The sequence below is a fragment of the Mastomys coucha genome, unplaced genomic scaffold, assembly GCF_008632895.1.
Source record: "Mastomys coucha isolate ucsf_1 unplaced genomic scaffold, UCSF_Mcou_1 pScaffold4, whole genome shotgun sequence".
Taxonomy (NCBI): Eukaryota; Metazoa; Chordata; class Mammalia; order Rodentia; family Muridae; genus Mastomys; species Mastomys coucha.
In genome coordinates, this window is record NW_022196910.1 from 5,584,210 (window position 1) to 5,610,914 (window position 26,705).

At 46.1% G+C, this 26,705-nt stretch overlaps 2 protein-coding genes across 2 annotated transcripts in view; both read right to left on the reverse strand.

The window, feature by feature from the left end:
* Positions 1–3,029, reverse strand: part of Rab11b (RAB11B, member RAS oncogene family) — a 13,468-nt gene extending 10,439 nt beyond the window's left edge. The window contains exon 1 of the mRNA XM_031350026.1: positions 2,860–3,029. Coding sequence (XP_031205886.1) covers positions 2,860–2,899 — 40 coding nt within the window. The 5' untranslated portion in view covers positions 2,900–3,029. The remainder of the gene's footprint in view (positions 1–2,859) is intronic.
* Positions 3,030–11,517: 8,488 nt separating this feature from the next.
* On the reverse strand, positions 11,518–18,635 carry Angptl4 (angiopoietin like 4). The gene is made up of 8 exons (XM_031350014.1): positions 18,521–18,635; positions 17,629–18,119; positions 17,350–17,460; positions 17,096–17,213; positions 15,038–15,151; positions 13,715–13,810; positions 13,346–13,627; positions 11,518–12,188 (listed from the first exon to the last, which is right to left on the reverse strand). The coding sequence occupies exons 2-8, from the start codon at positions 17,956–17,958 to the stop codon at positions 12,007–12,009; spliced, it is 1,233 nt and encodes a 410-aa protein (XP_031205874.1). The 5' UTR covers positions 17,959–18,119; positions 18,521–18,635; the 3' UTR covers positions 11,518–12,006.
* Positions 18,636–26,705: the final 8,070 nt, after the last annotated feature.

Genomic DNA, 26,705 nt, shown 5'->3' on the forward strand with positions numbered 1-26,705 from the left:
AGACCAGGCTGGCCTCAGAAACCTGCCTGCCTCTGCCTCCCAACTGCTAGGATTAAAGGTGTGCGCCACCACCGCCCGGCACGGAATACATCTTCTTGCCACTAAATCTAAGACAACTCTTCAAGGCTGACCAGGTCGTCACCATTGTTATGATGGCTGACCTGCCCTAAGCCTGGGCTTCTGAAAGTTGTGAGTCTCAAAAGGTACTGGCAGGTGCCGAGTATTCACATTCTGAGGGATTTGCCATATGCAAGCAAGTGATGTGATTGATGATAGCGGCCTGCCTGCTGCTGTCTTCTTCTCTTCCCTTAACTTCCCAGCACTCCTTTTTCTAATTTATGGTTTAAAGTCTGAATGGAAAGGACAAATGTTAATCCTCAGATGAGATGCAAGGAATGGAGAGGAGACCTAGGGTGAGCACTGGCAGCATGCTAACTTGAGGGCTAGGCAGCTACTACAACTTACTGAAGAAGGTACCTGCCAGACCAGGAAAGGCGGCCAGTGGGGGAGGGCAGTGGGGGCAGGCGGTCACTTCTCCCCCACCCACCTCCCGCTGCCAGCTGCTGCAGGAGCTGATGGGTGCTTCCAGGAAGTGAGTTCTGGAGACAAGTACCAGTAATGGGAATGGAGTTCCATCGCCTCTGACCTAGTAACTGCACTTCTGGGAATGCACATCAAGGAAACAGCCCACAGGGCAAAGAGAGGACTTGGGCACACATTCAATGCCAGGCTATTTATAACAGTGAAAGGCCGAAAACAAGCAAGGAATGACCACAGATGCCTGCATGTGCTGACTTGAAGAGAAAAGATCCCCTGCCCTGCCTGGAAGCTTCTTCAGGGTGGTCTGAGTGGGACAGGCCCCTGACACAGCAAGACTTGAATCTGTTCCACCCATCACCAGAGAGCCCTTCAAATCTCTAGTCTCCAAAATCTGTCCAAATTGTACTCTGCTCTAAAGTGATACCTGGAATCTAACACCTGCTAATCAGTCTCCCATCTGGATATAGCCCACTCCCAGCCCAAGCTGCTATGTGGTAACCATATCTTTGCACAAGTCTGTCTCTGTCTTCGTCTTAGGAGTCTTTTGCCACAAGGATATCCCAGCTACCTCCACAACCCCAAGATGCCAAGGCTGGCTTTTGAGGACCAGGACACACTCCCAGAAGGGGAGAGGTATGACCCTTGAGGATCCAGGAGTTAGCTCTCAAAATCACTCACTGTCAATCAGGGAGTCTAGCATGAATGGTTAGAGGACCCAAAAGCCCAGCTTGGCATAGAAGGTGTCACAATGCCAGAGATTCCTAAATATGCTCACCAGAAAAATGAGGAACCCCAATGACATAGATGGAAGCTCACTAAGTAGGAAAGCTCTTCCTGTAGTTGGATATATATGTGTTGAAGGGAGGTATAACATTTGTCTTCTTCATATCTAAGCTTCAATCCTTGTCCCTAAACTTACCCTCTAAGTGGCAAAACCTGCCTTGGGCTCAACCCTGCCCCACCCTTAGGAACCTGCCTCTCTGAACTTCAGTTTTTCCCTTTTGTTTTGAAGACATACTATGGATATGTAACCTAAGTTATCTTTTAAAAAATTTTTAAAAGAAAATCTCATTCTGTTGATTTGCCACTCCCGCCTCACCCCTTTATGTAAACCAGGCTTGCCTTGAACTCACAGGGCTCTGTCTTGTCTCTGCTTCCTGAGTGCTGGGATTAAAGGTGTGTGACACCACACTCCGCTAAACTACACTATTTTTTTCTGTGTATCTATATATATATGTGGGCTCATGTGGCGTGGAGTACATGTAAAGGGCAGAAAACAATTTGGTGACTCTCTCCCACCATGTAGGCCGCAAGATTGAACTCAGGTCATCAGGCTTGCCAGTATACACCAATTCCTAAGCTACCTCACCAGCCCAGACTGGCTTTGAACTGGAAAGAGATCCTCCTACCTCCAACACTGAGTACTGGGATTCCAGATGTGCAACACTACAGGCCTGTTTCCTGGATAATATGGACTGTATAAACTAATGAGTAAAAGGGATCATTATTGCAAAGTTTCAGAATAGTGCAGGTACTGCATTTCATGTTGTCCATGTGTGGTTTTTCTCTTTTTCTTTGAGAAAGGGTTCCAATCACTCAGCCTGGCCTCTGCACTTTTGATCTTCCTACCTCTGCCTCCCAAGTGTTGAGACTACAAGCCTGCACCATCACCAAGGTTTATACGGTGTTGGGGATAAAACCCAAGGGCTTTGAGCATGCTACTGCTAGGAATGCTACCAACTGAATCACATCTCCATCAATTACCAAGAGTTTGAACTAGTGATGCGTAGACAGGCCCCAATCTACCCAATTCCAAAGCACCATAAATTTAGGGTTCCTGCACCACATGACCCAGGCTCCACCCCCAAGGCAGGCCCCGCCTATAACAGTCAGCCCTAGAGGGCTCACACCAATCAGGCTTTGTGGGCACGCCCACAACCTTCTCCATCGCCCTAACACCACCTACAATCCCGTTTTCAGCGCAGTCCGCCCGCCAAACCCAGAAAAGCCCCGCCCCTCGGGACGCCCCGCCTCAACGGCCTCTCCTACCACTTCGGGCCCCACCCCCTCAAGGCCCCGGCCCCGCCCCGCCCCGGCGCATCCGGGGTCCATAGGCCTTGCCGAGTCTCCCACTTCTCACCGCTGCGCACTAGGGCCCGAAGCCTAGCGAACTCTACTTGCCCCGGCTTCCTTCGACTCCCCACCCCGGATAGGCCCCGTTGAAGCCCCGGGCTCCACCCTGAGCTCTGTTCTCGTAGCACGGCTTCGGCCCTCCAGTCGCTACCGCGACCTCGCCTGTCTGTACCCCACCGGGCGCACCTTTGAATAGGTAATCGTACTCGTCGTCCCGGGTCCCCATTGTCCTGGCGCTTCCGGCGGGATCGGCGACTCCGCAGCCCCACCACAAACACCCGACGGGGGCGGAACCGGCGCCGCGCAGAGCGGCGGTCTGATGGCCAGTCAACGGTGAAAGCGGTAGTGACAGGCACCTGGACAAGCCAATCAGGCTGAGAAACCGAGCTCAGGGGGGTGGGAGCCTCCTAGGATCCACCCCTCTAGCCCTCGGTCTCCTAGAGAAAGGCGGAAGGAATGCGGACCTTTTCGAAGTGACAGATCCAGCAGCCTATCAAAAGCAGACGGGGGAAGGTGGGACGGAAGACTTGAACAATGAAGTGGATTGACAGAGTGTGTAACCAATGAGAGACTGAACTTAGACTGGGCCTTCCAGCGGACCTGTAGGGGAAGGGAAATTGAGCTACCTCTAGGTGTTGTTACGGACCTTAACGTCCTGATGACATCATAGATCAGTGGGTCGCCTCTGGCCTCTTATTCTAGCCCCATAAATGACCAGTTCCGGACGTTTGTTCGTTGATTGGGGGTACCTTTTCTGGGTTGCAGTTCCCCAGTTCTTTGTTAAAGCCTATGTTAGAGTCTCCAAAACAAATGGGGATCCTAGGCTTTTCTATTTGTTCCTCTTCTCAAAAAGTTCTCTTGTGCCGGGCGGTGGTGGCTCACGCCTTTTAATCCCAGCGCTTGGGAGGCAGGGGCAGGTGGATTTCTGAGTTCGAGGCCAACCTGGTCCAAAGAGTGAGTACCAGGACAGCCAGGACAACACAGAGAGAAACCCTGTCTCAAAAAAAAAAAAAAAAATCTCTTGTTTTCTGCTTTCACCATTACTCATACTTTTTCTTTTCTTATTTTAAGACAGATTTTCACTATGAAACGCTAGCTACACTGGAATTGGCGATTTGGATCAGACTATACCTGTCTGGTTTTCTTTTTCTTTTTTCTTTATTGTTTTTTTTTCATGACAGGGTCGCATCATGTAGCCCTGGCTGTCCGGAACTTGCTCTGTAGACCAGGCTGGCCTCGAATTCACAGAGAGCCGCCTGTCTCTGCCTCCCAAGTGCTGGGATTAGAGGCGTTGGCCATCACTACCCGGCTTGATTTTTTTTGTTTGTTGTTGTTTGTTGAGACAAGGCCTATTGTCACCCTGACTAGCTTCAAACTGAAGAGGGAGTAGAGACAGAGAAAGGCAAAGAGAGGGGAGGAGGGGGATGTGGAGAGAGAAGAGGAGAGGCCGGCCAGGTAGAAGAGGCAGAGAGTAGGAGGATAAGAGAGTGAGGAGGGGGCCAAACAGTCCTTTTGTGTAGTGAGTTAGTCATACCTAGCTGTCGCAAGGTAACTGCGAACCTAGAAGGAATGCTAACACTGTGTATTTATGTATTACTTTGAACTAAACTTTTTTGTTGTTCTGTTTTATTTGGAGCACAGGGTCTCCCTGTATAGCTCCAGATAGCCTAGAATGTGCTGTGTAACACTGAGAGATCCTCTTGGCTCTGACACACACACACACACACACATGTCATGTGCTGGGATTAAAGAACAAGCCACCTCATGCTACCAACTTTGAATTTATGATTCTCTTGTACACTGGTAACGTAGAAGTTACCTCTCTGATCTCATTTTCTTCCTCTGCTTTATGTATTCCTGAGGTTATGTGGATCATTTGAACTGTGTTTGGGCCCTGAAGTCTTTGTTTAACAGATATTCAGAGTTTGGGAGAATAATAAGGAACAGCAGTGCAGCTTAATTCTGTTTGTGTGTGTGTGATTTGTTTGCATGTTGTGACTCTATGTTTGGAGTGCCCACAGAGGTCAGAGGTGATGTAGGATCCTTAACTGAAGTAACAGTTGTGATCCACCATGTGGGCACTGGGAATCAAACCTGGGTCCTCTGTAAAAGCAGCCAATGATCTTAACCACTGAGCAATCTCTCAAGCCCAAAGCTAAATTCATTAGAAAACAATGGTTTGGTTTCAATCCCTAGCACTGAAGTGGAGGGAAAAGTTATTACTGGCACTCTAACAGGTGTTTAGAAGCTGCTTTGGGGCTGAAAATGGGGCTAACATGATGGAGTTCTTTTTGTTTGTTTGTTTTGTTTTCAAGACAGGGTTTCTCTGTGTAGCCCTAGCTGTCCTGGAACTCACTCTGTAAATCAGGCTGGCCTCAACTCAGAAATTCTCTGCCTCCCAAGTTGGGACCAAAGGTGTGCGCCATCACTGCTGGGCAATAGAGTTCTTGCTTAGTATGCAAATAAACTGGGTGTAGTAGCACAAGCCTTTAGGAGAGACAAGTTCAAGGTCATCCTCTGCTACATAGGGAGTTTAAGGCCCTTACTGAAAACAAACAAAAATAAGAGGCTAGAGAGATAACTCATCCATTAAGATCGCTTTCTGTTCTTATAGAAGACCCAGGTTTGATTCTCAGCACCAGCATGGTGGCTTACAACATCTATAACTACAGTTTCAGGGGCTCTGATGCCTTAGGGTCCTGTATTCATGTGGTACACATAAATCCTGAAGTGCATACACAATCACATTATACAATTGCACAATCTCAGCACTTGGGAGGCAGAGGGAGGCAGCTGGATCTCTGTGAATTTGAGGCTAGTCTGGTCCATGAAGCAAGTTCCAGAACGACAAGGAGGAGGAAGAAGAAGAGAGGGAAAAGAAAAAGAAAAGAAAACCCTTTTATTAAAATGTGTTAATTCCAGCCGGGTGGTGGTGGTGCACGCCTTTAATCCCAGCACTTGGGAGGCCGAGGCAGGCGGATTTCCGAGTTCGAGACCAGCCTGGTCTACAGAGTGAGTTCCAGGACAGTGAGGACTACACAGAAAAACTCTGTCTCAAAAAACAAAAAAAAAAACAAAAAAAAAAACAAAAACAAAAAAACAAAATGTGTTAATTCCTTGTTGGGGTTCAAGAATTGCTCCTGAGTTCGAGGCCAGCCTGGTCTATAGAGTGAGTTTCAGGACAGCCAGGGCTATACAGAGAAACCCTGTCTCGAAAAACAAAAACAAAACAAACAAACAAAAAAAAAAAGAATTGCCCCACAAACTTCATGAACACAGATTTCAGTGAGAAAGGGATGGTTTATTGAACACACACACCCTAATTCTGAACATTTAGGACCTCAGAAAAGGAATCAGTTGCCTAACTGTGGTACCAGTCTGTTCTCAGGGCAGGCTTATGAAGGAAAAAAAACACATTGAGCTCAAACACAAGTGCAGGAAATGTTGTCCAGTGGTCAGCTCTGATTCAAGCCATTTTAGACATAACAGTTCACATTGGCCTTTAACTTATAAAGCTTTCTTAAGATTAATAAACCACATACAGAATATAACAGGGGATGTGGTCAGCATGACCCTGCTCTGAGACAAGTTATTTCTCTGTGTCAATGACTGGAAGGCATATTAGAGCAATAATATGAAATAGCTGGCAGACATGGAACAAAATGGCTATAGCTAAGTTGGGGATGGTGGTTAGACCACAACACTCCTCACTTAGGCCACAGCTTAGTAGAGGGTAAGATGAAAGCTTGGTATTTCTGCCTTCATTTTGTGTTGTCTCCTTTGCTATGGATAAAGAATCTTTCTTGACTGCAGAGAGGCATGTTAATCACCCAAGGAGTGTCTAGTCTATCTAACTAGTGATTTACTTAGTGACTCCCCGCTTCTTGACTGAAATCACTAAGTAAAGTCAATGACTTAAATCTATGATCACCTTGGATTCCAAGGAAAGCAAAACCTTGCATTATTTCCCACCTCTAGATAAGGGCAAGTGTAATGAGCATAGTAAAAATGCCTTTTAGACATTTAAAATTAACTTAGGATTCTCATTACACCCAAGACACTGTGCACCCAATAACCAGAACTCAGTGGCATCACTCACTCAAGGTAACCAGACACAGTCCTAGAGCCCCATGATGCCCACTGGAGATAAGCATAAGCAGAGACTAGAAGCAATGTTGACATGTAAAATTAACTTAGGATTCTCATTACACCCAAGACTATGTGCACCCAATAACCAGAACTCAGTGACATCACTCACTCAAGGTAACCAGACACAGTCCTAGAGCCCCATGATGCCCACTGGAGATAAGCAAAAGTAGAGACTAAAAGCAATGTTCTGCCTACACATCTGAAGAGACACCAGAGAATCCAGGGCTTTGTGCATGCCAGACAAACACTCTTGGATTTTGGGGTTTTTTGTTTTTGTTTTTGTTTTTGTTTTTGTTTTGTTTTGTTTTTGTGACAGGGTCTCACATACTCCATCTCACTAGGCATCCAGGAGTAATCTTGATTATCTTTCCTTTACCCACCTTCCAAATACTGGAATTACAGGTATATGCCAGGATACTTGACTAACATAGTCTGACTTTTTTTTAAAGATTTATTTGTTTATAATATATAAGTACACTGTTGCTGTCCTCAGACACAGCAGAAGAGAACATTGGATCTCATTACAGATGGTTGTGAGCCACCATGTGGGTGTTGAAAATTGAACTCAGGACCTCTGGAATGGAAGAGCAGTCAGTGCTCTTACCCGCTGAGCCATCTTGCCAGCCCCTAGAATGATTTTTTTTAAAGTAAAAATTACATAAAACATTTGTAATGAACAAATGCTAAGGTAGATTTGCTGAGACAAAAGTATAGGTTGGTGTATCCTTGACTTTTACTTTTGTCTCTCCGCACACCCCATGCTGTGTGTTGAACCTAAGACATGCTTAGTAGGCACACCATCCTGAAATATTTTCAGCTCTATGTCTATGTTTTTAAATGTATTTTAGGGGTTGGAGAGATGCTTAGTGATTAAGTATACTGGCTGTTCTTCCAGAAGTTCTGGATTCAATTCTCAGGACCAATATGATAGCACACAAGTGTCTGTAACTCCAGTTCCAGGGGATCAAATACCCTCACTTAGATACAACTACAATGTACAGGAAAAAAATAATTTAAAAAGAAAGCAATTTCTTTTTTTTTTTTTAATTATTTGCATGCACTGTATCTGTGTATGAGTAAGTGCATGTGAGTGCCAGTGCTCATGTACATCAGCATTGGTTCCCCAGAGCTAGAGTTATAATTAAAAGCTTCCTGACATGGATGCTAGGAACCAAACTTAGTTCCTCTGCAAGAGCAGTCTCCACTTTAAACTGCTGAGTCCTTCTCCAGCTCTGTGTGCATGCTTCTGACAGTGGGTCAATGCATCCTGATGTGCCTGAGAGGGAACTGCTTTATGTCTATTGTCTAGTTTAATTAAGTTTTTTGTTTTTTGTTTTTTGGGTTTTTTGTTGGTTTGTTTGTTTTCAAGACAGGGTTTCTCTGGCTGTCCTGGAACTCACTCTGTAGACCAGACTGGCCTCGAACTCTTAAATCCTCCTGCCTCTGCCTCCCAAGTGCTGGGATTAAAGGTGTGTGCCACCACCGCCTGGTGTCTAGTTTAATTATTGACAACATATTTCAATCTCAAAAGTGTTCCAATTTAGATTTCCAGATAAGCATCAACATGTTCACAGGGGAAATGCTTTGAAGGACAGACAGCTAGCTGAGAAAGGGCAGAGATCTTTCTGACCAGGAGAGTCTGCCGGATGCCTGGCATAGGACTTGGAATGTTTAGTTGCTCAATAAATAGGTCAAACAATAACAAAACCAACTACCCAGTCGGTAAACTGGGTGATGAAATAAGCAAACATTGCTAAAAGGATAGAGTATAAATGGTCAATAAACATGATACAATATCCAACCTCACTAGCTGTCAGAAAATGCAAATCAAAACGACATTGAAGCGATGGTGGCACACGCCTTTAATCCCAGCACTTGGGAGGCCGAGGCAGGAGGATTTCTGAGTTCGAGGCCAGCCTGGTCTACAGAGTGAGTTCCAGGCCAGCCTGGTCTATACAGAGAAACCCTGTCTGGGGGGGTGGGGAGGCACATACTGCTTTTCGATCCAAGTTGATTCCCAGTACCCACCTCAGGCAACTCACAACAACCACTTGTAACTCTAGCTTGTAAATATTTTTTAAAAACAAACAAAAACCTTACACCTTACCTCAATCAGAAAGGCAGTCATTAAAACAAAACAAAACAAAACAAAACGAGGCTGAGCACGGGGACCCCAATGGAGGAGTTAGGGGAAGGACTGACGGAGCTGAAGGGGCCTTACCTGGCATCTATGGAAGAGGAGGCCCTTGGTCCTGTGAAGGATTGATGCTCCAGTGTAGAGGAATGCTAGGGCAGTGAGGCAGGAGTGGGTAGGTGGTTGGGGGAGCACCCTCATAGAAGCAGAGTAAGGGGGCATGGGATAGGGGGCTTGCAGAGGGGAAACCGGGAAAGGGGATAACATTTGAAATGTAAAAACATAAAATATCCAATTAAAAAACTATTTATCTTGATCATGAAACCTTGGCAAAAGACAAAACAAAACAACAACAACAACAAAAAAACAAAAAAGAAAAATCCCTGTGGTACCTCTAAAAACAAAAAGAAAACAACAACAACAACAACAACACCCAAAAACAATCTGGCCTGGTGTGGTACTGTATGCCTTTAATTCCACCACTTGAGAGGCAGAGGCAGGCAAATCTCTTGTGAATTCAATGTTAGCCTGGTATACATATAAGGACATATAAGGTCTAGGACAGCCAACCAATGATACATGGGAGACCCTGTCACAAAAAGCAAGAGACCAAAAACAAACCAAACCAAAAAACAAATAACCTGATACCTGACATACATGGTGAGTTCCCGACCAGCTGGGGCTACAGAAACAAAACAAAACAAACAACACCAAAAAAAAAAAATACAAAACAAAAAAACAAAAAACAAAAAAAACCCAAGCAGGCAGATAATAGTTAATGCCAATGAGAATAAAGACAAAAGGAATACACTGTACCACTGAGCCACTTGTTCAATGCCAAGTAAGAAATGGTTTTGTGGCACTGACAAGATGGCCTAACAAGTGAAGGAGGTTGCTGCCAAGTCAGAATTCCTGAAACATACATGAAGGATCGACTCCTGCAAGTTGTCCTCTGAACTTTGTACAAGCGTCAAGGCAGAAGTTTGCTCACATATATGAGTGAATGAATAAATAAATACATAAATGATCAGACAAATACTTTTTAAAAGTTTTTGTTTTTCTGAGACAAGGTCTTACTATATAGCCCAGGTTGGGACTCAAACTCATGGTGATTCTGGTCCCCCAGCCTCAGCTTCCCAAGTGCTGAAATTACAAGTATGGAATATGACATCAGGTTTAGAGATTTATAAAATTAACTTCATCTCATTTTGCTTTCCTCTTTTTTTCTTTCTTGTAGCCCAGGTTACCTCAACTTCTGATCCTCATGCCTCCACCTCCCAAATGCCAGCATTACAGTATTATCTAGCACTGTGCTTTCTTTATGCGGTGGTGGTGAGAAAAGAACCCAGGCTCTGTGCATGCTGGGTATGACCAATTGAGCTACATCTGCAGCACCTCTCCCTGTTTGTGGTTCAGGGTCTTGTTATGTTGCCTAGTCTGGCTTAGAACTTGCAAAGCTTCTGTCTCCACCTCCCCGGTGCTAGAGATATGTGTACCTTACCTAGTACTGATCAGAAAGACGTTGTAATTGTCTCTATTACCAGCTTCCCTAATTATTTTTAATTTTTTTTCTTTTTGGTTTTTTTTTTTTTTTTTTTGGTTTTTGTTTTTTGAGACAGGGTTTTTCTGTGTATCCCTGGCTGTCCTGGAACTCAATTTGTGGACCAGGCTGGCCTTGAACTCAGAAATCTACCTGCCTCTGCTTCCCAAGTGCTGGGATTAAAGGTGTGTGCCACCACTGCCTGGCTGATTTTTAATTTTTAAAAATTAAAAAAAATCCACATAATTATTGTATGATATCTGTGTGAGTGACAGCTCAAGTGCCATGGCTTGTGTGTGGTGGTCAAAGGACAACTTTGTGGAATCTGTTCTGTCCTTTGACCTTTATGTAAGTTTGGGTGCTTGAACTCAGTCATCAGGCTTAGACAGCAAGTGTCTTGAATCATTAAGCGATTTTTCCCTAACTCTGTTTTTTAAAAAAATATTTACTTTTCTATGTGTGTGCCTAAATATGTGTATCACATATGTACAGGAGCCTGTGGAGGTCAAAGGAGGCATTGGATCCCTTAGAACTACAGTTACAGGCTATTGCTAACTGCTATGTGAAGGCTGGGAACCCAACCCAGGCCCTCTGTAAGAACAAGTGTTCCTCCTTTAATCCCAGCACTTGGGAGGCAGAGGCAGGAGGATTTCTGAGTTCGAGGCCAGCCTGGTCTACAGAGTGAGTTCCAGGACAAGCCAGGGCTACACAGAGAACCCTGTCTGGGAACCCCCCCCCCCAAACAAAAAACAAAAAACAAAAAACAACAAAAAAAAAAAACCCCAAGTGTTCCTAATCACTGAGCCATCTCCCTGGACCTGTTTTGAGATTTTGAAATAAAAACAAGAGAGGCGCAAATCACGAAATACTAAAAGAAGGAAGCTGAAATCACTGGGAAGAAATAGCCAACCAGTCCTGTCCCTAACGGGTCTGGGAATACGGTCTGCAGCAGAGGAACATGTTTACTCGAACTTTGAAACTATTCACTTTGAGAAATCAAGTGAAACAACAGAGAACAAAATGTTCTGAGGTTGTTTTTATTGTAAGAATGCTGTGAGCTGTGCCTGGGAACCACAGTTGGCACCTGTTCATCCACAGCACCCACAACAGCACCATGAGTGTATCCAGAGCTCCTGGGAACCCTGTCTCCAGTCAGTCAATATGACCGAGTCCGCCATAAGGGCCCAGCTAGCTGGACTGAAATGGTCCCTCTGCATCCCCAACTTCTCTGGTAGGCGAGAAGTGATACTCAATGCCCCACTGAGCCCATGTTTTCTGGGTCTGGGCCACTTGTTTCCTGTTGCTCTGACTGTCTCAGACAACAATGCTTGCAGACCCCAACACGGAAAAGGGGTCCTCCAGTCTCTGCAGTTATGGGCTTCTTCTCTGTCCACGAGACTCCTGGTAGCTCCAGGTAGAGCTCCTGCCCCCAGCAGAGAATGGCCAAATCTTAGGGCCACAACCAAAGTCACTGTTTCCTTAGGCCTGGAACCAGGCTCCAGTGAGGAGGCTAGGAGGCTGCTGTAGCATCCATGGGCTGGATCAGCAGGGTGGTAGCTTGCAGTGGATAGTAGCGGCCCTTCCATGTTTTCCAAAAGATCCCCTTTTTACGCTGCTGCCGTTGCCGTGGGATAGAGTGGAAGTATTGTCCATTGAGATTGGAATGGCTGCAGGTGCCAAACCACCAGCCACCTATAGGGTTAGAAAATAGATGTGGTCAAGGTCTTGGGTTTCCATACTGAGAGAGAGCACAGTTGGAGACAAGATGAACTTTGGATTTTACACCTTTAGAATTTATTACATTTATTTATTTTGTGTTCCCGTGTATGTGTGTGTGGGTGTGTACATGCCACAGTAGGTATGAAGGTCAGAGGACAACTTGTGGGAGCGGTGATATCTTTCTACTATGTGAGTCTTGGAGATCAAATTTAGGTCTTCAGGATTGTAGGCAAACACCGTTACTGGCTGAGCCATCTCATAAGTCCTTTTTTTGTTTTGTGACACAGTCTCTTATCAGGCTGGCTTCAAACTCTCCATGTGGCCAAAGACAATTTTAAACTTCTGCTTTACCTCCCTCCACTTTCTGAGTGCTATGGCTAACACTGTACAACCATGCTTGGTTTATATGGTACGGAAATGAAATCTAGGCCTTCACTCGTGTTAGGTAGGTTGTCTGCCAAATGAGCTACACTATGAAGCAGAGCTTGTGGGTACAAATTTGTAATCACAGTGCTCAGCAGTATGATAGGAAGTCTGAGGCCAGCCTGCTCTTTATAGTTTGATCCAGTCTGAACAAATGAAGCAGAAGGAGGGTTAGGACTGTAGCTCATTTGTTACAGTGCTTGCCTACCAGGCATGAAATTGTGGGATTGATCCTCAGAAGCATAATGGCACATGCCTGTTACCCATCACTCAGGAGTTAGAGGCTGGCCCTTTAAGGTTATCTTTAGCTATATAACAAGCTCAAGGCCAGCTGGAGCTATATAAGACCCTGAGTCAAACGGACAACAACAACAACAACAACAACAACAGGGGTCAGGGTATAGCTCAGTGCAGGAATGTTTAGCTAACAGGCACAAGACCCTGTACCTAAGAATTGATAAGAATAAGACAAGGGTTTATCTTGGCTTTGCCCCATGCCAGCTACCCACCCACAAGTGTTCTCAACTGAATTTTCAAAAGTGGGCACCATGATTATGTTCACTTTAAAGACAGGGAAACTGAAAACAGGAGAGATTAACTCAGTGACTGGCCCATAGGCACACAGGAGGCAAGGAGAAAGGGGGGCAGGGCATGGATACACACTTTGGGACTGAAAGTAGTCTACTGTGGGAATAAAATCTGCTTACCAGAAAGGCTCTTGGCACAGTTAAGGTCCCCACGGAGGTCATGGTCTTGGTCCCAGGTAGAGAAGGGCAGGGAAAGGCCATTGGGGGAGACGTTGGTGGCACCCAGCTCATTGGCTGTGGGCTCAGTGAGCTGCAGGCTGTAGGCTGTATCCTCACCCCCCAAATGGATAGGAAATTGGAGCAATTTGGCATTGCCATCCCAGTCCTGGAGCTGCACAGCCAACTGGCTTCCTCGGTCCCCTGTGATGCTGTGCATCTTCTCCAGGCCCAGCCAGAACTCGCCTGAATCAAGAGAAATCATATGTGAGCCGGGTTCAGCTCTTTTGCCCTTTGCTCCTTCCCTGACTTGGCCTCCAGAGAAACACCTACCTTGGGGATCTCCGAAGCCATCCTTGTAGGCTTCCCAGGACTGATTGAAGTCCACAGAGCCGTTCAGGCGTCTCTGAATCACTGTCCAGCCTCCATCTGCCCAGAAAGACAAAAAGTCACCAGAAGTCCCTTCTCACAGGGAAACTGATAGTCCTACCTAGCTTGTAAGCCTATATCACATCCCGTACAATCCCAGGAAAGGCAACACCCTCATCACTCCTTGCAAGGGGTGTGATCAGAATAGACTTCCATCCCAAGAGCCTGCAGGAACCAGGAATATATGTGTTTTGTTATTTGAAATAGAGTCTCTACCTGAGACTGGCTTAGAACATGGTTTTGTAGCCAAGGATGATCTCAATTTTTTTCCTATAGCCCTAGCTGTCCTTCAACTCACTGTGTAACTGTAGATGATCTCAAACTCCTAATCATCCTGCTACCACTTCCAGAGTTTTGGGATAGCAGGCTTGCACTATCATAGCCATTTTATGCAGTGTTGGAGATGGAACCCAGGGTTTTAGACATTCTAGGGAAGCGCTTTATCAACTGAGCTTTATTCCCAGCCCATGAAGACTGAGGTAAGGCTGGCTGGCCTTGCACTTTCAACAATCATCTTGCCTCAACCTCCCAGGTATCGGAATTACAAATATAGGCACAGGTCACTATATCCAGCTGTGGCTCTATGCATTGAACTAGGGTCTCATACATTCTAGGCAGGCACTCTCCCATTAACATATACCCCCAGCTCACTTATATTTTATTATTGTGTGACAGGGTTATACTAAGTTACTCAGGCTGGCCTTGAGCTCACTTTGTACATGAGTAGGCCTGGACAGTTGTACACCTTAACCACAGAAACCTATCACTGAGCTTGAGATGCCAGTCAATAGGGAAAAAGATGATATCTATCTATCTATCTATCTATCTATCTATCTATCTATCTATATCTCCTTCAGGCTACATCCTACAAGCTGCATAACAGGGTGTGTGTGTGTGTGTGTGTGTGTGTGTGTGTGTTACTGTGGAAGGATCCCAAGAGCTTATACAAGCTAGGCAAGTGCTGTATTATTGAGCTATACACAGGCTTTTACATTTTTTTTTGGTTTTTCAAGGCAGGGTTTCTCTGTATAGCCCTGGTTGTCCTGGAACTCACTCTGTAGACCAGGCTGGCTCAGGCTGGCCTTGAACTCAGAAATCCAAGGGCCTCTGCCTCCCAAGTGCTGGGACTAAAGGCGTGTGCCACCACTACCCAGCTACATGGCTTTATTTTATGACACCAGGTCTGTGCATGGAAATGAGGCTCCTTGAGGGGTCAGCACATCCTACCTGAAGTCATCTCACAGTTGACCAAAAATGGTGGAGATCCCAGAGGCTGGATCTGGAAAAGTCCACTGTGCCGCTCCCCTTCTTGAAAGAGTTCCTGACAGTCCCTGGGAGGCCCTGAGAGTAGACAAAGGGAGAGAGTGAAGCAGGAGAGAAGTCCCCAGTGGTTTCAGGAGACAGGTGTGTGAGCAGGGTGGATGGTTGAGGATGAGCCCCAGGGCCATTTGCCTAAACTGTGTTCCTGGCTCATTACAGTAGGGTCCACAAGGCACACTAAGGAATAGTCCCTTGACCAATCTTTGCTTTTCCCTCTCTGGTCACAAAGGCTTCTTTCCCTGAGCATTTTTTTCCATGTATCACACCTTCCTGCTATTGGGAATCAGCACATGGTCCTGATGCCAGTGATTCCACTTTCCCATTCCTTTCTCTGGGTCCCAGCTTCTAAAAGGATGCTGTTCCACTCTCCCAAGCCCTGTTAGACTCCCCAAAGTGAACAGAGGTCTTGTCACTGATGAAAAGTCATCTGGAGGTATGTCCCCATTGAGTAGGGGCTTCTCAAGGCCAGAGACAGTGAGGAACTTTGTCCACTGTAGGAACCTGTAACCACCTGAAGCCTACCCCACAGCCAGTGTTTCAGTGAAGACTTAAAACAACAGACAGGGATGGATCTGGGGTAAGGCAAGAGCTGAGCTGGCTGAGCAAAGGGGTACTCTGATTTAGTAGAAGATGCTGACAGTGGGATGGAGAGACTGAGGCTGGGGGTGTGGGTGGGATATAGCTGTCTCTGCTATCAGAAGAAGGGGGACAGGAAGAAGGAGAGAAGAAAAAGAGAAGAGGAGAGAAAAAACTCGGCCTTGACAAGTCCTCTAAATTCAGGAAGAATGGCCCCCAGCCCAGCCAGGAAAAGTAGGAGAAAGGTCACTGGGGGAGGGGCATGCAGGGACTTTCTGCCAGCCAGCTCAGTCCACACTGCCAGGAGTGGGGGCAGACCCAGAAAGATGGGAAGTATACTTTCCAATCCCTTGGGCAGCTCCCTTTCCCCTACTTTCCTCTCATCCAATCGGGACAGGCACACTGCCAAACCACCCATGTGGTTTCTATTAGGGCCAGCTGTTTGTCTCCCCAGCTCTGAACTTTCCTCTACTTGGCTAGGCTGAGTCTGGGAGTCCCAAACCCACAAAACCGCCCCCTCAGCTCTTCTCTTCTACCACATCACCCATCCAGAACCTATGCCTCCCAACCCCGCGAAAGCTCATCCATGACCCTCACCATGCTTAGGTACTTGCCTAGGTAAAAGCCAGGGGAGGGATTATGTCTGAAGACCATTGGGCTGAAAGCCAGCAAGCAGCCTTAGGCTGTGAAGGGGGATATCCAAACTTTCACCTAGTTGGCTGTGGATAACCACAGATGTCAAGCAGGGAGAACGAATAGGCATGAACTCAGGTTTGGAACTGGGAGCCTCTGACTCTGTCTCCCCTCCCACCACCCCCCCCCCACACACTTCAATTGGAAACAAAGTATTGGGCATGGACATCCACGATATAAGACCTAGAAATTGTGATCCCAAAAACTGTTAGGTATATATGTGCATGTGATTGGATGGAGGCTTTCAGGACAAAGGATCTGTATTTGTAAGATGTAAGAGTATGAATCTAATCTAGGAGCGGGGGTGGGGGTTCCTTACTCTGGTTTTCCCTTTTATAGTCATATCAAGAGATGTTGGAGGGTTCCAAACCTCGGAAACACACACACACATGCACACACCCCTGGATTCCTTCGGATGATATCCTTGAGCTACACCACCAGAACCCCTGAAACTTCAGTTCCTATGGTCTGTCTTCCTCTACGTGTTCTGGTTAATGGCTAATAAGATTTTGGGAAGATTCTTGCTGGGAAAGAATGGTGGGGTGGTCTGGCCAAGCAGGATCATAAGTGAAGAGGGTGCTATATATAAAAAGCCCTTGACTATTAAGGTGGACCTGACAAGAGGGGTAAGAATTGGAATGGCAAGTGGAAGGGTTGGGGAGTTGGCAGATGACAATAAAGACCAGAGATACTCACTGTGTAAGTGGGTGGCGTTGGGAGTCAAGCCAATGAGCTGGGCCATCTTGGGAAGCCGCTTTCCCCTCGAAGTCTTGTCTACTCCGTTGTCTAGGTGCGTGGGGGCCAAGAGGTCTATCTAAGACAGGGCAGGAAAAGGGTGGTTAGATCTTTTGACTCACGCCATAACAACTGCTTAGCCACATTTCACCACTACTGATTCCCCCGTTTTGTATCTCCTCTTTCCGATTTGGTCCAATCCCTGGGGTAATTACCTGGCTCTGAAGATTCTGTATTCTCAGATTCTGCTTTGATAGGTATCTCTGCTGCTGGGCCACCTTCTGGAACAGTTGCTGGATCTTGCTGTTCTGAGCCTTGAGCTGAGTCTGAAGATATGCAAGACTGGTGAAGACCTGGCTCCATGTCTGCAACCTCCTCTTATTCATCCCCCTTCTACCCTTTCACAGTCTGCACTTTGAGACCCTTCTCCACCCGGTTCCTGGAGGACCCAAAACGAGTCTAAGTAGAGTCAGAGCCCTAATAGATATGCCTACCTGCAAACTCTGCAGTGTCTCAGGAGTCTGGCCTTCGGGGACTCTATCCTCAGAGTCTTTGAAGGGTGCATCTTTTCCCTTGGGCCCCTGACAAGCGTTACCGCAGGCAGCCATGCGGCGTTCCAGCGCGCCCAGCTGCCCACGGGTGCGCTCCACGTGCTCGCGCAGCCCGTGGCCGAGCTGTAGCAGCCCGTGAGCCAGCAAGTTCATCTCATCCCACGATGCGAAGCGCGGCGGCTCCGGCTGTGCAGGGCGCCCTTGCGCGCTCAACAGCCCCGCAGTAGCAGCGCATAACACCAGGGCAGCGCCTGCGGTCGGAGCGCAGCGCATGATTCCGGGGGTGGCCTTGGGTGCAGCAACGCTAAGACTCCGGGACCCAGGAGTTCAAGACCCAGTAGCTGGAGTTCTGGGGGAGCCGGTTCAGACTTAGACTCGCTCTGGTGCAGAAGAAAGTCTGGAGCCCGCAGCTGGTCAGCGATTCACGGTTGCACCTAAAGCCCCATTTTATAAAGCGGGTGTGGGAGTGGGAGGGGGAGCCTTAGAGGCGGGGCCCGGGGGCGGAGCGAGCGGCCAAGTTTTAGGGTGCAGTGCCACAGGCCTGGTAGTTAGGAGGGTGTGTGTGTGTGTGGTTGTGAGTGTGTATGAAGAGTCCTTGGGGATGTCAGCTTGGCCTTCCTTGTGACCCCATGAGCGACGTGACTGTCTCTGCACTGCATGGGTCACTCTAAGTCCGGAAATTCCCAGCCCTAGCCCGCATCCCGCTCCCAGCCCAGTTCAATGGAGTAAAGGGCGGACAAATCAGGACGTGGATACCTTCCCCTCACCCCCCACAACGTAGATGCCTTCTCTACTAACCCCTTCTCAAGTCAAAAGCAAAGTAGGGCAGAGTTACCTGGCAGAAAGTTCTCTCCCTGGTCGGCTGAGTTCAGATGGCAAGGGGGGATTATAGAACCTGCCTCTTGGAGGCTTCCTGAGATCTTTAATCCACAGACCAAGCAGGAACCCCTGCCCCCACTTTCACTTCCACCGAGACCTTTCTGGCTCCCACGCTCTTTCCAGCTCAAGCATTCGTCATTGCAGATGTGTTTGTGAGCCACTAACGCCCTCGTTCAATTAGTCGCCTCTTCCTGGCCACATCGTCAATAGCTGGGATTTCAGCCTGCATTGTACAGATTGAAACTCCAGGTTTCCTCCTGTTGCCTGTCCTCCACCACCCGGGGTCTTGGTGTCCTGGAATTTACTGCATTAAAGGAGGATCCAAGTCAGAGGACGGGCCTGTCATCCCAGCTCTGGGGCATGGAGCAGAAGAGTGTGGAATTCATCTCGAGCTACACAAGTGAGTTTAAGAGAACCTGAACTACTCTGAACCAGGTCTCCAAAACAACAACAGCAGCAGCAAAAGTGATGACACTCACCTGTAAGCCCAGCACGCAGGACACGGGAGAATAGTAGAAGCTACAAGCTAGCCTGCTCTCTATAGTAAGTGCCAGACCAGTCGAAGCTGAAACAGCAAGACCTTGTTTCAAAAACAAAACAAAACATAACAAAAACAATTCATAGTGATGCATACCTTTACTCCCAGCACCCCAGAGCAAGCAGCGATTGGAGGGAGCTCTGTGAGTCTGGGGTCAGCCTGAGCTATATATCGAAGTACCAGGCAGTCCAGGAAGAGGACAATGTCACAAAACAACAACAACAACAACAAAATAAAACAACAACAAAGAAATAAGCCAGGAGGAGCTGGAGATCTACCTTACCAGTTAAGAGCATTTACAGCTTTTACAGAGGACCTAAGTCCAACAGCTGCCAGTCACCCATAACTCCAGCTCCGGGAGACCTGGTGACTTTGACCTCCTCAGGCACTTACACACACGCACACAATTTAAAACAATCATTTAAAAAATTTAAAAAGCAAACAATTTAGAGAGCATCAGCAAAGACTTCTCTTCCACACCCATCCACTCATTCACTCATTCCACACAGCCTAGACCCTGTCCTGAGGTTTTTAGTTTGTGGATAAACTCTACCATTGAGCAGGGGAGAGGGACAAGGCTAAGACAAAGGAGGACCAGGGTGGGGTTGACACCTTTCCTGGTTTATGCTGCACGGCTAAGTTTTTATTCAACAAGTTTGCATAGGTATTCCTTTTTCTGCCAGTTCCTCTGTAGCCTGCTAGGAAGAGGAGTCTGGCACCGAAAACCTGCCTGACAAGAAGACCCTTAGGGCAAACTGACTGAAAAACCCCCAAGTTGAGTCAGCAGGGCTGGGAGCCAGCAGCAAACCTCTGGAATCCGAAACTGCATGCCCCAAGGCTGACGTGCAGGCCACGGCTTGTACACTTGACCAGCTGGGCCTTTTGCCAGACTGATCCCAGCAGCAGTGACAGGCAGACAGGAAGAGTAGGTGGGAAACCCTCAACAAGGAATGAATTCATACATCCACCATCTGTCCACCCCAAGCATCAGCCTTTGGACACAGGACATAGCCATTCCATGCTAGCCCATATGCCATCTCCTCGTCCAAATCTTCTTGCCTCCAGAGAAAACCCAGCAAGATGGGTGTGGTGGTGCATGCCTGTCACCTTAGCACTTAGAGGACTTGTAAGAGAGCCTGTCTCAAAAAACAAAATTAGGGCTGGTCATATGGCTCAGTGGGTAAAGATGCTTGCTTCCAAGTCTGATGATCCGAGTTCAGTCCCCGAACCCATATGTTTGAAGGAGAGAAAGGACTCCCCAAAATTATCCTCTGACCTCAACAGTTTTCTGTGGCACGCACATCAGCAATATAAATAAATAGATGGAGGAGAAAGAGAGAAACAGGAACTAGAAAGATGGCTTAGTGATTAAGAGCATGTACTGCCCTAACAAATGACTTTGCTTCCCAGCACCCACTCTGGGCTCATAACTGTCTGAGTCTTCAGCTTTGGAAGACCCAATGTTCTCTTGGCCTTCTCAGGCATCTGCATACCTGTGCACACACCCACACGCAGACGCATGCACACATTTGCTATTCTTGTACAAGACCTGTGTTTGGGTCTGAGAACCCATGTCGTCATTCACATCCATCTGCAACTCCAGTTCCAGGGGATCCAGTTCTCTTCTGGGATCTCCAGGGGTCAATTCATACATACAAAATAAAATAAATCTTAAAATTTTTTTAGATAAAAATTTAAAATAAGTAAAGGAAACCACCAATTACTTTGCCAACATAATGGGTTTTTGTGTGCTATATGTGTGTGTGTGTTAACATATGTATGGGTACATGTGTAGGCAGGCGAGCGTGCTCGTGTGTGTGCATGTATACAGAGAAGGAAAGTGTCTTCTTTGTTATTCTCTATTTATTGAGGCAAGGAATCTTCTTGGACCCGAAACTCACCACCTTGCCTTAGGAATCTCCCATTACTGCTCCTGGAGTACTGAGATTACAGGGAGTTTCTATGCCTGCCCAGATTTTTTTTGTGGGCTCTGAGGATCAGAATTTCATTCCTTGTCCTTGTGAGTCAATGACTTTATCCACTAAGCCATCTTTCCAGCCCCAAATCCCACATAGTCTTTTCTCCACATACTTTTCATGGACTTCTTCAGTGCCATGCTTCAGAGAGTACAGAACAATCTGAAAATTCTTGGAGGCACCTGCTGGGTACAACCATTACAAAAGACTCCTGTCCTCTTGGGACCTGGAACTGGCTCTGGCTTTTATCCTAAAAACTGCCTTCTGGAATGTGCCCTCTTTTCCAGCTGTTGCAATAACTCTGTAAGCACCTATTATGTGCTGGCATTGTGCTAGGACCATATCGTGTCCTTGTTTGGTCTTCATACACTCCCAGCTTTGATACAAGGCTTTGATCTGAGGATACAGCTCACTATTAGAGCTCTTACCTAGCATGTACGAGACCTAGGATAATATTCTTCACACTGGAAAAAGATATGGCACTATATTTGGACTGGGAACTTAGCTTAGTTGTATAGCACTTGCCTAGTGTGCATGAGACCCTAGGTTTACCTGTAGTACTGCAACCAACCAATCAGTAGCTATAGAAAGGTTGGCACAGGTTAGTTGCGATGGTTAGTATGAATTGTCAACTTGACAAAAGTTAGAATTACCTGTGAAGTAGTGGGGGTAGTTATCTTGATTTTACTAAGTTACTCACTGTAGGTGGCACATATCCTAGACTGTGTGAGAGTGGAGAATGAGAACAAGGCTGGAGAGTTGGCTCAGCAGGTAAGAACACTTGTTACTCTGCAGAGGAACAGAGTTCAGTTCCCAGCACCCACATGGCAGCTCACAACCACTGTAACTCCAACTATAGGGTATCTGATACCCTTTTCTGATATCCTTGGGCACCAGGCATGCATACGATACATAGACATACATAGAAGCAAAACACTCAAACATAAATAAAATAAAAATAAAGCCAAAAGAATAAAAGTATGGAAAAAATAGGATCATCCCTAGCATGTTTCATTTCTTGCTATCTGCTTCTTGGCTGAGCATGCAGTAGGATCAGCTGCCTGATATTGTGGCTTCCCCAATGATGATGTACAGCAACCATGAACTGTGAGTTGAAATAATCTTCCCCTTAAATTTCTCTTATGAGAAGAGAAACAATGACATCTGTAATCCCAGGATTTAGGAGGCTTAAGCAAGAGGTTCAAAAATTCAATGCTGGCCTCAGTTACATCATAGTTACATAGTAGTTAAGGCTAATTTGGTTGACATGTGAAACCCTGTTTTAGAAAGAAAGATCAGGCATTGAGGAGATGAGTCATTGGGTAATGAATGCACTTGATGTACGAGTATGAGTATCAAAATTTAGAACCCAGGACCCAAGTAAATGCAGAGCTGACAATGGTTACCCACATGTAATCTGGCTCTCATGAGACAGAGAGACAGAGGATTCCCAGCACAAGCTAACTAGTTAGACTAGCCTAATTGACTGGGTTCAAGTGAGAAACTCTGCTACAGCATATAGAGTGACAGGTGATCTAGAAAGACATTAAAGAACTTCCTTTGGCCTCCATAAGCATGCACTCAACTCACACAAACGTGCAGTGATTCAGGCATACTTGTACACTCAAAACCCAAACCGGGTGTGGTAGTGCAAACTGCAAGCGCAGCACTTGGGACATGGAAGCAGGAAGATCAGAAACTCAAGGTTAAGCTGGTGAAAGTGCTTGCCTCATAAGTTTGGCAACCTGATTTTGATCCCCAATGTCCCCCATGGAAAGCTGGAAAGTGATAACTTATTTCACAAAATTATTCTTTTGCCTCCACACATAGTTAGTGGCATGTAAACTCCCTATCCCCGATCATACACACACCCACACACATGGGCGGGGGGGGGGATAAAAATGGGGGTGGGGAGAAAATGGGTTAACTGAACATAGAGCTCATGTCTGCTTAACATGCATGAAGCTCTGGAGTCTATCTCCTGTACCACATAAACTTGGCATGCTAGTGCATATCTGTCATCCTGGCAACTGGGTTATACAAACATGAGTATCAGGAGTTCAAAGTCATCCATAGCTATTGTACTGGCTGGTTTTGTGTGTCAACTTGACACAGGCTGGAGTTATCACAGAGAAAGGGGCTTCAGTTGGGGAAGTGCCTCCATGAGATCCAGCTGTGGGACATTTTCTTTTGTTGGTGATCAAGGGAGAAGGGCCCATTTTGGGTGGTGCCATCCCTGGGCTAGTAGTCTTGGGTTCTATAATAAAGCAAGCTGAGCAAGCCAGGGAAAGCAAGACAGTAAGTTACATTCCTCCACAGCTTCTGCATCAGCTCCTGCTTCCTGACTTGCTTGAGTTCCAGTCCTGACTTCCTTTAGTGATGAACAGCAATGTGGACATGTAAGCTGAATAAACCCTTTCCTCCCCAACTTGCTTCTTGGTCATGACATTTGTGCAGGTATAGAAACCCTGACTAAGACAGCTATAAAGTCAGTTTGAGGACAATTTGGGTTATATGAGACTCTGTCTCATAAAGCAAAAGTTGGGGATATAGTTCAAAGGTATAACACTTTCCTGGTGCCGGGCAGTGGCACCTTTAATCCCAGCACTTGGGAGGCAGAGGCAGGCAGATTTCTGATTTCTGAGTTCTGAGTTTGAAGCCAGCCTGGTCTACAGAATGAGTTCCAGGACAGCCAAGGATACACAGAGAAACCCTCTCTTGAAAAAACCAAAAAGGGCTGGTGAGATGGCTCAGCGGGTAAGAGCATGACTGTTCTTCTGAAGGTCGTGAGTTCAAATCCCAGCAACCACATGGTGGCTCACAACCACCCATAATGAAGTCTGACACCCTCTTCTGAGTACTTATTTATAATAATAAAAACAAAAACAAAAAAAGAGACCACTTTCCTGGCATGCACAAGACCCTAGATTTTATTTCCAACGCTTAACAATGAAAAGAAGGAAGGAGGAAGGAAGGAAGGAAGGAAGGAAGGAAGGAAGGAAGGAAGGAAGGAAGGAAGACAAGCAAGCCCAGACTGGATTCTGTCATAAAGAAAAGTGTCTTTTTAGAATATAGCAGCAGAACAAAGGAGAATAATTCCTCCCTTCAAAAGATGTCAGCCCTGGGAAGAAAATCATATCATGAGTGCGTTTTTCCATCTCTGATCTTGGAGACTTCTGGAGGATGGGTTAGGAAGAAAAGAACTGATCTTCTGGTGCAAGAAATGCTTATAATAAACACAGCAGCCAAGACCTGCTGTGTACTTCATATATTCAAGTGATTATATGTTCATTTCATCCTAGCAACAGCTCCATGGGAGGCAGCTGTTGCAATTATTCTACTTTATCAATGACAACAGGATGAAGGAGAGGCTGTGAATCTTTCCAACTACATAGACAGAGCTAGGATTTGAAATCTGTCTATCTAACTCACAGCTGTGTTGTTAGCAGCCACCATAATTTTCAAACTCTCTCTCTCTCTCTCTCTCTCTCTCTCTCTCTCTCTCTCTCTCTCTCTCACACACACACACACACACACACACACACACACACACACACACACACACACAGAGGGGGGCAGAGAGGGGGAGGAGAGAGAGAATGAAAAATGGGGAGTGGGGGTAAATGAGTTGGCTCATTTGGGAGGTAGAGGCAGGCAGATTTCAATGAGTTTAGAGTCAGCCTTGTTTATATAGGGAGTTCCAGTCCAGTCAAGAATACACAGTAAGACTCTGTCTTAAAACAACAGCAGAAATAATAAAATAGTGTGGAGAAAGTGAGCTGATGTGAATATACACATGTATGTATTCATTCTCTCTCTCCTCTTGACCATAAAATTATGAGCTGTTGACTGTGGATGTGACTGGCTACTTCAAATCCCTATATTGATTTCCTCTCAGCCATGAACCTGAATAAGCCCTTTCTCCCTTAAAACTGCTTTTGTTAGGGTATTTTTTTCCCACAGCAATCAGAAATGAAATGAGGACATGAGATTATATGGTGGGCTGGAAGTCTATCTCAATTGGTAGAATGCTTGCCAAGCATACACAAAATGATGGGTTCAATCCCTACCATTTCATAAAAAAAGAAAACAAAAACAACTGGCTGTGGTGGTGTATTCCTGGAATCCCAACACTTGAGAGGTGGAGGCAGAAGGACCAGGAGTTAAAGGTCATCCTTAGGTACAGAGAGAATTTAGTCTAACCAGGTCCTGCCTCAAACCGCTCATCCATTTTCATACATAAAATATTTTATTAAGGAATTATTTTTACTTTTACGTGTATGAGTGTTTGCTTATACAAATGTATGTACACCATTGCTTGTTCAGTGTCTACTGAGGCTAGAAAAGAATATTATATCTTCTGGGACTAGAGTTACAAACAATTATGACAGGCCATGTAAGTGCTGGGAACCAAACCTGTCCTCTGTGAGAACATGCAATGCTCTTTACAAATGGCTGGCTCTTCTGTTCTCACAGTAAACTCTTAGGAGGCAAACAAGAACTGATGGTTTGGGGTTTCTCTTTGGAGTTTTTAAAAAAGTTGCACAGCTAGTGAATGTATTTGCTGCTGCTTAATTATATACAAATAGTTTTCAGTTTGTAATGGCCCAACTTAGAGGGTATTAAATTTTACTTTTACTTTTTGATGGGTTTATTGGGACTATTATATTCATTTTAAAATTTTTATTGATTTAGTTTATATGTATGAGTGTTTATCCTGTGCATGTCTATGCATTTGCACATAGTGCCCTTGGAGAGCAGAAGAGAGCAATGGATCCCCTGGAATTGGAATTACAGGCTCTCATGTGAATGCTGGAAAGTGAATTCAAGTCATTTAGAAGAGTAGTCAGTGCTCATAACCTTTGAGCATTCCTCCAGCCCCTTAACTGTATTTTTAAAAGATATTATTGGGCTGGAGAGATGGCTCAGTGGGTAAGAGCACTGACTGCTCTTCTGAAGGTCCTGAGTTCGGATCCCAGCAACCACATGGTGGCTCACAACCATCCCTAATGAAATCTGACACCCTCTTCTGGTGCGTCTGAAGACAGCTACAGTGAATTACACCAGAGCGAGCAGGGCCAGCAGAGGTCCTGAGTTCAATTCCCAGCAGCCACACACATGATGTCTCAAGGCCATCTGTACAGTTACACTGTAGCAGTGGACAGTTGCACTGTAGCAGTCTTCAGATGCACCAGAAGAGGGTGTCAGATCTCATTACGGGTGGTTGTGAGGCATTGTGTGGTTGCTGGGATCCGAACTCAGGACCCTTGGAAGAGCAGTCAGTGTTCTTACCCGCTGGGTCATCTCGCCAGCCCAATACTTGATCTTTGACAAAGAAGCCAAAACCATACAGTGGGGAAAAAAGCATATTCAACAAATAGTGCTGGTCTAACTGGTGTTCTGCATGTAGAAGAATGCAAATTGATCTGTATTTATCTGCCACGCACACTTTGCGTGAAGGCGGTATCTGAGGCTAAACTTCAAGGAAAGTCAGTCTCCTGCCTCCGCATTGTCGCCTGGCACCCCAAACTCAGAGGTGGCCCAGATATATCCTCATATTAGTGTGCTAAGAACTCACCAAGATATCATTTTCTTACAGCTAACAAGAGAAAATTCAGACATTGCTT

Bases quoted from the DNA above. Each gene is read 5' to 3' on its own strand.
- Angptl4 (XM_031350014.1), bottom strand. From the start codon at position 17,958: ATGCGCTGCGCTCCGACCGCAGGCGCTGCCCTGGTGTTATGCGCTGCT. The intron at 17,214-17,349 runs GTAATTACCCCA...GCCCTGTCTTAG, and splicing joins TACAGAATCTTCAGAGCCAG to ATAGACCTCTTGGCCCCCAC. The intron at 13,811-15,037 runs GTAGGATGTGCT...CTTTCTGGGCAG, and splicing joins CAACTGTGAGATGACTTCAG to ATGGAGGCTGGACAGTGATT.